The sequence below is a fragment of the Myxocyprinus asiaticus genome, chromosome 1 (genome assembly GCF_019703515.2).
Source record: "Myxocyprinus asiaticus isolate MX2 ecotype Aquarium Trade chromosome 1, UBuf_Myxa_2, whole genome shotgun sequence".
NCBI lineage: Eukaryota > Metazoa > Chordata > Actinopteri > Cypriniformes > Catostomidae > Myxocyprinus > Myxocyprinus asiaticus.
Genome location: NC_059344.1, coordinates 25063768 through 25077621, shown reverse-complemented (window position 1 = coordinate 25077621; position 13854 = coordinate 25063768). Strand labels below are relative to the sequence as shown.

Sequence of the window (13854 nt, the reverse complement as noted above, 5' to 3'; positions counted from 1 at the left end):
TTTTATACCCGTATGTCTGGGGGAGTGACATGCAAATACCACTCGCCAATTTTCATTGGCCTTTTATCAAAGACCAAAGGTGTCTCAGGCTCCCAAGAGTGACCCCTAGTGTCACTACATCGACAAAACGTCTCGTTCCCTCCATCAGGGAATGGAGGTTACACAAGTAACCATGAAGTTTTATGCTACTGCTGAACAAAAACATTTGACCTGTACTATTTTAATTTGTATTTTCATTAATTTCTGATGGCAAAGGCTTTGAAGAAGGTACCAGTGTGGGAATATTTTATTTAAGTATTGCCATGGAAATAATACTTACTAAAGTTCACTGATATTTTACATTGAGTGGAAAGTTTTCACTAATATTCTACATTTTAAAAACTATCGGTGGATTAATTGTCTATTGGCCTGTTTTCCCACCTTAGTTATCAGTATCGACAAAACCCAATATCGGTCAACCTCTAGTACCCAGACCGTAATATGGAATATTCCTACCATCAGAGCAATTCATGCTTGAAGTATCTCCTATTTTCAGCAGCAGGCAGTAAACGAAACTCCAGCTGTATAGGCAACACGCAGCAGTACAGACAAGCCACACTCAGGCTTGCTTTGCTTGACACCAGCGACAGCACAAGAGAAGGATGCTTTCTTGTGTTCAAAAACAGCTGGATGGAGTGCAATTCTGAGTGCAGGGACCTCGAGACAAGTTTTTCTAAGTTTCAAACTGTTTAACTTGACACAGCGACCTAAAAACGCTTTTTATGACGCAACGCAATCAAAGCACTCTAAAAGCGTTTGTCTGACTTACAGTTGAAGACAGAAGTTTACATACACTTAGGTTGAAGTCATTAAAACTCATTTTTTAACCACTCCACAGATTTAATATTGCAAACTCTAGTTTTGGCAAGTTGTTTAGGACATCTACTTTGTGCATGACATGAGTAATTTCTCCAACAATTGTTTACAGACAGATAGTTTCACTTTTAATTGACTATATCACAATTCCAGTGGGTCAGAGGTTTACATACAATAAGTTAACTGTGCCTTTAAGCAGCCAGAAAAATTCCAGAAAATGATGTCAAGCCTTTAGACAGTTAGCCAATTAGCTTCTGATAGGAGGTGTACTGAATTGGAGTTGTACCTGTGGATGTATTTTAAGGCCTACCTTCAAACTCAGTGCCTCTTTTTTTGATATCAAGGGAAAATTAAAAGAAATCAGTCAAGAACTCATAAAAAAAGTCTGGTTCATCCTTGGGAGCAATTTTCAAATGCCTGAAGGTACCACTTTCATCTGTACAAACAACAGTATGCAAGTATAAACACCATGGGACCATGCAGTCATCATAACGCTCAGGAAGAAGATGCATTCTGTCTCCTAGAGATGAACGGAGTTTGGTGTGAAAAGTGCAAATCAATCTCAGAACAATAGCAAAGGACCTTGTGAAGATGCTGGATCTCGAGACATCAACCAGGAAGTTAAAGCTCAGTCACAAATGGGTCTTCCAAATGGACAATGACCCCCAAGCATACCTCCAAAGTTGTGGCAAAATGGCTTAAGGACAAAAAAGTCAATGTATTGGAGTGGCCATCACAAAGCCCCGACCTCAATCCAAAATTTGTGGGCAGAACTGAAAAAGCGTGTGCAAGCAAGGAGTCCTACAAACCTAACTCCGTTACAACAGTTCTGTATGGAGGAATGGGCCAAAATTCCAGCAACTTGTTGTGAGAAGCTTGTGGAAGGCTACCCAAAACGTTTTGACAATGAAACAATTTAAAGTCAATGATACCAAATACTAACAAAGTGTATGTAAACTTCTGACCCACTGGGAATGTGATGAAAGAAAGAAAAGCTGAAATAAATCATTCTCTCTACTATTATTCTGACATTTCACATTCTTAAAATAAAGTAGTGATCCTAACTGACCGAAGACAAGGAATGTTTTTTATGATTAAATGTCAGGAATTGTGAAAATCTGAGTTTAAATGTATTTGGCTAAGGTGTATGTAAACTGGCTTCAACTGTGTGTGTACATTGGCATGTCCATAAAAAATCCCTTATAATAAATCTATCTTGGACAGATTGACAAATTCAATTGCAAAATGCATTGCTGTGGACTTAAGGTCAATTATAGGCTTATGTTCAAAATATGGAATATTTTAATATTTAAATATAACTATTTCAAATTACTTTACCAATATATACTGAATGTTTGTTATTTGAGGGGCTTTCTCAGCAAATATTTATATATGTGATTAACTGCAATAAATTTGATTAATCACCATATCATGTAATTAATCTGATTAAAATTTGTTATTGATTGATAGTCCTAATATGCATACATAATGTACTTTAGAAACACTAAAGTATTCGAATCACTTAACCTTTCCTAGTCCTACACATTTGCATCTAGGAATGGGAATTGCAAGGAAATCCAGTTCTGATTTCTGAACAATTCTATTAACGATCCCCCGGTTCTTGGTTCATTTCAAGTTGAACATGCCAAAAGTAATGACTAGCGGTTCAGTACATAAGTCAAAAAATACTCTGAACGACTCAGTGAGTCATTAGATCAATTTAAACCCAGTCTGAGACTGATTTGTGGGGCTCATTTGATTGTGAATCGGGCTACACTTGTTGCGCTGTATGTTTGTTGTTATGTGCAATAGACAATGCAATAGAAAGATGTGTTGTCGTTTTATTTTTTGTACATGTGCTTACTGGGCTGTGACTGGGTGGGTGAAAGTACCAACCATATTTATGTGTCTGCTTTGCAGTCAGAATATGGCACAGATTAACAGAAGACTTCAATTAAACTGACTTTAATGCTGCAGCTCCAAACTAGAAAATGGCCACATCATTATTATAGAAAATGCAATAACATTACTACCCATCATTATCATTATCTCTGGACATTTCCAACTAATTTATAGATTCAACACACCTAAAGCAAAGGTACATAATAGCAATAGCTTACACAACCATAGATACAGCAAAACGTTTTTAAAAAAGCAGTGAATAAATGAAAATTCATGCAAATAACATGGACAATGGTTGTATTATACATCCATTTATGATGTTCTTTTATCAATCTTTCTTAGAAAACATTTACTCAACGCTCCCGTTGGTTATTCTTAAACGTGGTTAACAGTACAAATAACTTACAATGACCTTTTAAAACCGAGGTTTGTCATTTTTGCGCCACTAGCGTCACAAAACAGAACTGCAAAAAATAATAATCGTTTTTAAAAAGACTTTCCCAAACACTCCCCCCATTGGGCATTGGTCAACAAACAGGAAGTCTCACACTAAACTCTCATAATTGGTTAAGTCAGTGTTGCCATGTCAGGTTGGCCGAGATGCAAACAGAGCAATGTTTTGATAGAGCCACAACACCCAAAGCATTCACACTTTTTGTCCAAATCAACCAACAAATGGCTTACTTACAGTTGTCTCTGCACATTAAGCAAGGATAGGTGAAAGTATTTTAACTTTAAAAAATGACACACTTCAGCTTTAACCACATGCCCTCAGTAATAATGAGAAGCATGCATCCTAAAGTACAGATTATACGGTACAAATAAAAAATAGATAAGCACTCACGGGTCCTGTAATATGAAGTCAGTGTTTTCTGAAGAAATCTGTCCCGTCACAGGATGCCTGAACGTCGTCGTCCTCTGGTTGTGGCTGCATCCGAGCAGAAGAAAAGGTTGAGAGATGAGACAGATGAGGGAAAACAACAAGAAAAGAAAAACAAAATGAGTAATCCATTATACACGTATCATTTGGCACTTCCCTCCCCTGCTGTGGGTGACGTAGCCATAAGAGCCACATTCAACAGGAATACACTAACTTTGAAGCATTCTGATGACTTTCGCAGAGCAGCGCTGAATGTGTGACAGTGTTGAAGCCTGGCCAAGCCCACTTATATTATTTAACACAAAGTGTAAGGCTAAGCACAAACTGCTGCAGAAACTTTATTGATTTCAATTATATGAGGTCATTCACTGTTTTAACTAGGGCATTAAAACATCTTGCTGTCATCGGCTGGAATATGACGGGACAGGGACCTCTTAGGGTGAAAATAATGGTGAAATAACACACACCATTATGCTGGCTGTAATCGATTCGGTTATTTATTTTTCTATGTGGTGTGTTTGGCTGAAAGAGCGTGTCCCTCGGTGGTGGTAATTTGATGATTGAGAAGAGACTCCCAAGTGAGTTAATGTGCTCCTATATGAGGGGAAAAAGCTCACCCACAGGTCACTTATCTGCTTTTTATCGAATCTATTATGTTTTAAAAAACTATTTGGAGTCACATCCCTCAATGACTCTCTGTGGACTCCGGGCTTGGAAATTAAGCTTTAAGATCTGCCTGCAGAGTCCTGCTTCAGGTGTGCTCTAGAGACCATCTAGCTGTCCTTCACGTAAGAAAGAGAGCCAAAGAGAGATTTGAACAGATGTTGCCACAGCTTGCTTGGTTTAAACTATGTTCCCTTTTCCCCTTTCTACACATGAGTAAGAAGTGATGACTGAACAGCTTTAAGCATACAAAAGTCATATTAAGACAAGCATTACTTTTATTACTGCTTATACTTAGATTAGGGATTTGAACATACCCCTATCTTTTACGTATTAAACTTTGGAGCATTAAGGGGCTTCCACACTGAACTCTATGGAGTGAAGTGTCATATTCATTGGCATCTCCTTTTGTGATGCAGACATGAATAAAGGCCCCTGCACACTTCCTAAGAACAAATGGTTATGACATCATTTAGAACAAAATCTGGCCAAAGAAGTAGGTGTTTTTGCATTTGTTTCGGTGGTTCGTGACAGCTTGCCAGGACTAACTTTCAGGAAAACTTCTCACCGACTGCTAAACACTTTCTTACTACCATTGGTCCACATCATCAGTAGGTGTGACCTGGAGCTCCACCTACTTTGATGCAGATAACTAATTCCCGTTCAGTCAGTTATGATCAGTCAACATGAACACACCAGCATGCAGAGTTATGAAAGAGCTGGTGCAAACATATCTATATCTGAACGATCATTCGTGTAAAGAAATTTTCCAAGAACATATCATGTGTTTTTTTATTTTTTTATTTCATTAGTCTACAAAGGGAATTAAATATACACAAATTACACAAAGTACACATTCACTCATGTGCCATATGCAGCCGAAAGCCATTCACACATTTGCCCAAGATGTGCCTATGATCATTCTTTTGTCGGTATTCTGCATATTAACACTATTTTTAATACACCCATCTTTACAGTAGTATCAGTGTCATCATAAAATTAAAATAACAGTGTTTTTGGCACATATTATAGCCGTGTATGGCATGTTAGCACATTAGCGCCATAAATGCACAAGGTAAACATTGAAATCACACATTACTGCATATATAACTTTAAATCATAATCGTGTGGTTAAAACAGCTTCTTTTACTGATCTTGTGTGTATTACTCATGAGGCGTAAAGTCATTGATAACACATTTAATGTCATATTAGTTGATTTTTTTCATGAAGTCTTGAGCGTCCTCATATTTAAATGTACCACTAAAGCCTGGGTGTCTGAATGAACGGTATTTCGTTGCTCTGCTGTATTCAACTTCTTTTTGGCTCTCAGCAAATAACGAAGACGAGCTTTTCCATGAGTGTGCTAGAGCCTTAATACCTAATTTAAGTGGTTTGCTGAGAAGAGGTGTGCTACTACGTCTGTACTGTTCATCTCTTAGCCTTATCATTTTCGCAAGTGGTGCAGTGGGGTTTTTATGACTTGCAACACATTGCAACATTACCAAATCCCATTCCCCTCTTCTCTCTCTCTCAATACTTTTTGGCACTCCATTTTCCTATCTTTTAAATAAAAAGTGAAAGTCATTGCAAGAGAACTACTTCAACATTAAACAGTTATTTATTGATACTTTCAGTATTGAATGGATTATAAGGATAATTATAATCAAAATTTCTCTTGCTTCGTCCGCCATCTTGGATTTATTTCTGCCGAGCTCATCACGGTGCATTCTGGGATCGCCTACCTGGGGAAGGATACACACGATGATACCTTAAATTATGGTCAAAACGAGCTATCTTAAGAGGCAGCATACTTAAGATACCTACCTTTTGAACCAGCCTTCGCATCAGGAGCGTCTATGATGTCTTAAAATGCTGTCTCCAGAGGATGCTCACTAGGTTTTAGAACAGACCCAATATCATCATGTGTAAGAGCATTGCTTTTACAAACTAAAGTACAAGTCAAAATTATTTTCCATGCTAATCCACAGCATGTCACAGATGCTGTCAGTAGAGCTTAACTTGTATTTCACCCGGATATGCCTTTCACGCACCGCCTCTCGTGGCTTATTGCTTTACTAATGAAGTTTATCTGGAGATCATGGGACATTAAGATCTAACATCTTATTTTCTCTGGGGTAATTACATGTCTGTCATGCAGACCACAAAAAACTACATTACCTACCAGATTTTCAGAGAAGTAACGCTCTGGGTCAAAGCCAGCAAATCTAAGCAGACCAGAAGTGCAGCCTATACAAAAAACATGAATATCTCCTGATTTACTCTTGCTCTTTCTTCGAAAAGCATAATGCACTTTGCTAAACTGCACTGGCCTTATACAATAGTTTTGGTATTTTCCACTGTTAATTAGGAATCTGCATTCTTTGGCTCTTTTGTTTCCATCGCATTACTTCCAAACTACTTGCCATGGAATTCTCTGCATTAGTATTGGTGGTTAAACAGAAAGGCAAACAGTAGTGTTGTTTGTTTTGCCATGATGCAGATCTGAGGGAAGGCATCCTATGACATTATTATAAATTAACTCTCATCCCTGTAAGACTGCTGTATTGTCATCATTTCTAGTGACAAGAAAAATCCACATGATTAATCTACATTTTTGCAGAGGTACACAGAACAGAGCATTCAAAACGGTGAGATCAAAGTGAATGCACATATACAGAGATAAAGTGTGTCATGATAAAGGCATAAGACTGTCCTGTCTCATGTGCACACCATGTTCTCCTACTGTAGATGCTTACCTTTAAAAGGACAGTTAACCCAAAAGTGATAGTTCTGTCATCATTTCCCCACCCTCATGTTGTTCCAAAATTAAATAACTTTCTTTCTTCTCTGGAACAAAAGTTAGGCAGAATGTTAGGGGCTGACATCTAGGGCTAGAATTTGATACAGATTTCCTGATTCGATTTTGATTAAAATGTTCTCGATTCGATTCAGGTTCAAATTTGATCTCAATTCATATGGGTATATTTCAGTTAGAATGTCCATTTTGCTTAAATATGGAAGAAATTCACTCCCGGATAATGCTTTTTATTATACTGGGGACCTTCTAACTATGTACATTGCATAATAATTTTACTAATTATACTTAATTAGTTTTTCATCATTTCGGTCACATTTCACCATTTTAAAAATAAACAAATCCATGTATTCCATTGATAAATATGATATTATATTGCATATATTTTGTTACATGTTTGTTTACATGCATAATTTGTACTATTTGCAATTATTTACATTGATTATTTGAATGTTTTAAAAACCAGAACTGTTAGCATCAGGGTTCACGGGGCAGTAGTACCATGCCATTCATACCTACCTGAGAGCCATAATCTTGTACTGATACCTCATCACTTCAGGTGTGCTATGAGTAGGTACAATCTACTTTCTTTAACAAGAGTAAAGAAGCTTCTACTCCACTTAAACACAAAGCTTCAAACGTTAAGTTTCAACCTTGCATTCAACTCTGTATTTCTTTATCTGCAGCTCTGCAGAGCATACTGCCCTAAAGCTGTCTTACCTGCTAGAGTGCAGTAAATTATCTACTTCCTCCTGGGCTCATTCCATGACTGAGACTTGTCCTGTGAGCGGTAGCAGGATAAGAGAAAAGCTCTAGTGGAAAGTTGTTATCCTGCTGAAGTGATGAGAGTCTGCAACCAAACCACTCCAATCTGTGAGAGTCCTGAGAATGGCCTGCCAGAAGTTTCACTCACCGCAAAGTATTTGACAGCCGATCAGAGATCAAGCTCTTTCATGACCAGAGCAGAGCTCAGCTGCACAGCTTATCAGATCAAGCCTCTTCTCTAACTTTCCCTCCCTCTGTCCCTCTTACTCTCTCTCTAACTCCCACTCTCTCTGTTTCCTGCCAAACTACAGCCCATTAATGAGAATGTTAGTGGGCAGACACTAAAATTGGGAGGAGTTTCTGTCCCAAAATAAATATTTCCCTATCTGAGCTTCATAACCCCGCACACCTGCCAATGCCGGGTAAATTGAGAAAACTTAACGGCCATAAATATTTATTACCATGAAACTATATTTGTCACTATTTTCATAATATATATATATATATATTCTTCCTATGTCAATCATATCAGCACAAGATGAGCCCCTCTGGTGAATCTGCACCCTTTGCATGACCCAACATAATTTTTTTCCTCAAATTTTCCTTTTTTATTGCGGAAAATATTCCACATATTTCACATACATCTGGTGATTTAGGATCCACTATGGTAAAATTTGCAAATGCTAATGTTTTCCTTAGTAGATGTTAAATGTAAATGTAATTGTAGATTGTTTGCTTTGATTTGCTTATGTCGTCATTTGCAGATATCATCTGCAGAGTCAGTTATCATTCTCACAATTTCATTTAAACCAGGTAATGCATTTCTTAATAAAGTTATCAGCCATAGGGCAGGTAACCATTTTTATTTGAATATTATTACTTGTAAAGCCAATTTCTACACAAATAGGCACTTTGCGAGTATTAAAGGAATAGTTCACCCAAAAATGAAAATGGTCTCATTTTTTATCCTCATGCCATCCCAGATGTGTATGACTTTCTTTTGCAGAGCACAAAGATTTTTAGAAGAATATCTCAGATTTATAGTAAATTAAATATTGATCTGTTTTTCACCCACCTATTATATCATTTCTGAAAACATGGATTAAACCACTGGAGTCTTATGGATTATTTTTATGATGCCTTTATATGCTTTTTGGAACTTCAAAGTTCTGGACACCATTCACTTGTAAGGACCTATAGAAAAGAGATATTCTTCTAAAAATCCTAATTTGTGTTCTGCAGAAGAAAGTAAATGATGAGATATTTTTCATTCTTGGGTGAACTATTCCTTTAATATTTAACCCTGAGCACAGCTCTATCATCACACTAAAGACAGTAGTTGCCCACCCAATAAAACAATGTTTATTGTATTGTCAGACTTTCCTGGCAAAGTACACAGCTGATCATTTTATTGTTGTGAGAGCTTCCTGTGCAAAATGACTGATAATTGAAGGTGAAAATCCTGATGGTTGGGTAGTCACGTTTGACAATGCCACAGTGAAATGTAATTTTACTTTTTTCTGCTCTCCTTATTTTACCATACAGTATATGACAGCCTACAAAGGAATGTGTCTGGCCCATGTTGCCCACAACCTTTCTAAAAACAATGCACACTCCAGAGTCAACAGCACCTTAGTCAGATTCTCTCAGACAGCTTGTTTTCAACATTTCAAACTATTGGCCAGCCGGTGAGCTGTAAACAGCAGTGAGTGAGCTCAGAAGAGATAAAGTGATAAAAGCATAAGGTATGCAGACCAGGAAAGCAGGTGTTATTTGCGCACCTCCAACACAAATATTGAACCTGATACCCAAAAAATAGGCCTGTTAGATTATAAGAGTATAACTCTACGGAACAGAGGGCTTTGGGACCTTATTTAAAAAAAATCTTTTACATTTGGGACTGTGAAGCAATGTATTAAAATGCATCTGGACATGTAACTATGGCGGGGACTGCTTTTGATTAATATGTATATTTATTGCACGGTGCTTAAACTGAATAAAGGTGAGTGGTGATCAGGGGCAACAAAACCAACAAAAGAGCAAATATGAGGTATGAATACAGCCTGATCTCATGAAAATTACATGACTATAGAGGCATTTTTGCCAAATGAAATTAAGTATTTGTCACTAGTAATTGCTGAGATGGGAGATGTAGCATCTATTTGCAGGCTTTAATAAAAATGATGACAGTGAAACAAACAAACAGGAACTCAAAACCACAACAAACAAGCACTGACAAAGGAATGCAAAAACTAAATGGTATTTATACAAACAAAATGCAGGTTTTGGCCTGGGGTTCCCACCATAATCCACTGTGAAATGGGAACCGCAAAGTTCCAGAGCCTTCTCCACATATTCACAGAGGGTCCAGTGAGGATCAGCTGGAGGCATCAGTTCCTTCAGTGCACTATTCAGACCGGTCCGGAAGAAAACCACCGGAGAGCGGTCTGGATAGTGCACTAAATTTGCTAATTCTAAAAACTCACGGACGTGATCCTCAACTGGACGGTCCCCTTGCTTGAGTAGCAGAATTCAGACAGCCACTAGATCCATGTGGGTCAGTTCTTCTGTCACGAGTAGTTGCTGAGATGAGATGGGAGACGTAGGATCTATTTGCAGGCTTTAATAAAAATGATGACAGTGAAACAAACAAACGGGAACACAAAACAACAACAAACAAGAACTGACAATGCAAAACTAAAGAGTATTTAAACAAACAAAAGCTAATGAGGGAATGGAAAACAGGTGAGAACAATGAGGAACAGATGGCAGTGATGAAGGCAGTGCATACTGGGTAATGTAGTCCAGGGGAAACACTTCAAAAGAAGAGTCCTAGGAAACATGAGGGAGACAGACTGTGACAGTATTGCTCCAGTTTCAATGTGCAGTTTCAATAAATGTCCACTGAGGGGCATTAAAAGCAAGTCAAATGTTCCCTTAAAAAGATGAGGTTTTTAAGGTTCATGCTCTATGGAGTTTTAAATTAACAAAACCTGTCTCCCAAACCTAAATGTTTAACATTACCCTAACTAACCAATAGTGTCATAAAAATCAAATATGGGCTGATCTGTTTTTGTAGATTTAAATAAACCAAACTAGTCTGATAGAATTAACATTACTGTAACTATGTTTTCTGCAAACAGACTTTTACATGCCGTATTCTATGTTTCACTGAAGTTTCCTATTTAAATTAACACTAGAGGTGCTAGAACAACTTTATTCACTTTTACACAAATCACGAGTACTCAGACAATGGCTGACTGTGACTTTATAAACACTTGTTTTTCGCACTATTACTCACACACTACAATGATATGATATCGAAACACTTTTACTATAATGCATCATTTGAAAAACTATACATTTTAACACTTGTATTAAAGACCCCTCAACATTTTCACACTTATTTAAATGTGTTTAGCTTGCGTAGTAGCTCACCTGATAGAGTCTTGGACTTTGATTTGGAGTACGCGGTTCGAGACAGGTCAATCGCGCACCCCCCCATGACGCTTTGCCGCGCAATGCGACCAGCAGTGTGAACGGGTTGAGCGCGTTACCATGGAGACATAGCGCATGTGGAGGCTTCACGCCATCCACCGTGGCATCAACGCACAACTCACCACGCACCCCACCGAGAGCGAACCACATTATCGCGACCACGAGGAGGTTACCCCATGTGACTCTACCCTCCCAATTGGGCAACTGGGCCAATTTGGTTGCTTAGGAGACCTGGCTGGAGTCACTCAGCACACCCTGGATTCGAACTCGCAACTCCAGGGGTGGTAGTCAGCATCTTTACTCGCTGAGCTACCCAGTAGTGATGGGAAGATCGGATCATTTTACTGACTTGGATCTTTGAGTCTCGTTTAGCAAAATGAACGAATCTTTATTCAAGTCATTTCGTTCATTTGAGCAGAATTAAATTAAAATTTTCAATTTTCAATAGCCAATAACCAATTCGTTTCCTGTCTGTCACTCATTCGACGTTGTGTTGATGTAGTGACACTAGGGGTTCCTATACGAAACGCCGCAGGCGCTGAACCATGTTGCAAGGTACGGAGGAGTGGACACGGGCAGGCTGCTGCGTGCTTTGCAGCGAGCGCTCAACCACGTCGTGACCTTCCAGCAAGTTAGTTAAGGTGTCTTCTGGGACCCAATAAGGATGGGAGGAGGCACTTACCCGAGGAAGCTACAGGCAGTGGCCTTTCCTGATTTTTGTAGTAAGGAATTTCCCACTGAGCACCTGCTAGAATAGCGCTGGGGAAGTGCTCTTCCCTCTCCAGGAGGGAGAGCACTACGGAGACCACATCCTACCGGAGGGAGGTTAACATGTAGAGAATACCTCATACGGACTTACTGATGGGGAAGTTCACATATGGAATGATGCCACTGGGGTGGACCCTATCTACGGAGAGGGTACACAGCAATAGTGGCCGAGGCAAAGCAGAGCTCTGATGAGGGGAAACACAGGGTTCACCTGAGGGGAAACCAAATAGTGGAAACGCATCATATGGGATTGCCGAGGGGGGAATCACCACATATGGAGCACTGAGACCAAGTACATGGGCTCACCTGAAAAGGGGCATACCACGAGTACTGGGCCTGGCGGCGTTACTCTATTCGCCACCAAATATTGCTTAAGGAATTAAAGAGGCAGTTACAGGGAACTGTTGTGGACAAGATTGGCACATTATCACCTCAAAAGGGGAAAGGCACAATGCAAGTGATACACCCAACCGGTTACTCCGTAACACTCGGGTCGAAACCGGTTCTATGCGCAGGTTGTAGAACCTCGCAAAGGTATTGGGTATAGCCCAACCTGCTGCTCTGCATATGTCTGCTAGAGAGGCACCCCTCGTCAGTGCCCAGGAGGATGCAACACCTCTGGTGGAGTGCGCCCGGACTCCCAAAGGGCACAGCAGATCTTGTGATTGGTAAGCCAGAGAAATGGCATCCACAATCCAATAGGACAACCTCTGTTTGGAGACAGCTTTCCCCTTCTGCTGCCCTCCAAAGCAGACAAAGAGCTGCTCCAAATGTCTAAAGCTCTGCGTGCGGTCCAGATAGATGTGCAGGGCGTGAACTGGACACAGTAACAACAAGGCTGGGTCTTCCTCCTCTGAAGGGAGCCCCCAGCATGCTCATTCTACCTGGTAGAGTTCACAAGCGAGGTAGGCGGTCCGCCTCAGGGTGGATTTAATATCTCGTTCGGAGCTTGCGACGAGTATGAGTTATCGGTTGCAGCATCGGAGGGTGGGCTTCTGCTTTCAGAAGCGGACTAATCTTCTGAGCTCCCACTCTTGGGCGGTAGAGCTCAGGATGAGGTGGATGCTGAGTTGGCAGATGTGCTTGCTCGGGTGGCCGCGAACATCAGGCTTGACATCCCAATAAATGCACCGCAACGGAGGGATCCACTCAAGCCCGATGTTCGTGGCTGCCCGGGCAAGCACGGCTGCCAACTCAGCGCCTGCCTCATCCTGAGCTCTACCACCCAAGAGCGGGAGCTCAGAAGATTTGTCCACTTCCAAAAGCAGAAGCCCACCCTCCGATGCTGCAACCGATAACTCATCCGAGATAACGGCCACACCCAGTAGCACAAAGGCGAAAGGACATCTTTAAAAAGACGGCAATCGTTTGCGTGAGATCTTTTAGAGAAAATATACTCTTTTGGAATATACTCTTTTAACACCTGTGGACTCAGCCACTGAAGCGCCCAGGTGAAGCACAACACTCGATCGTGCGAGGGTGACCACTAATATGCGCCGTAAATTCCAGCAGCAGAAGGTAAGGTGACGGGACGAACACACATGCGCTCGGCTCCGAACAAGTCTGAATGAGTGGTGCACACCATCTCCTTTCATACCCATATGTCCGGGGCGGAGAGTGGCATGCAAATTCCACTCGCCAATTTTCATTGGCCTTAGAGCAAAGGTGATTGGGGCTCTCAACAGCGAATCCCTAGTGTCACTACAT

General features: G+C 40.1%; 1 protein-coding gene across 14 annotated transcripts in view; it reads right to left on the bottom strand.

Annotated features, from left to right (window-relative positions):
* Window positions 1-13854, bottom strand: part of LOC127409766 (pleckstrin homology domain-containing family A member 7-like) — a 173200-nt gene that overhangs the window by 100976 nt on the left and 58370 nt on the right. For 13 of the 14 annotated variants that reach the window (XM_051644855.1, XM_051645058.1, XM_051645613.1 and 10 more), the window contains exon 4: window positions 3602-3685. In XM_051644855.1, the coding sequence (XP_051500815.1) occupies window positions 3602-3685 (84 nt within the window). Of the gene's footprint in view, window positions 1-3601; window positions 3686-7836; window positions 8236-13854 lie in introns of those variants that run through there. The other variant, XM_051645459.1, reaches the window with a different exon arrangement.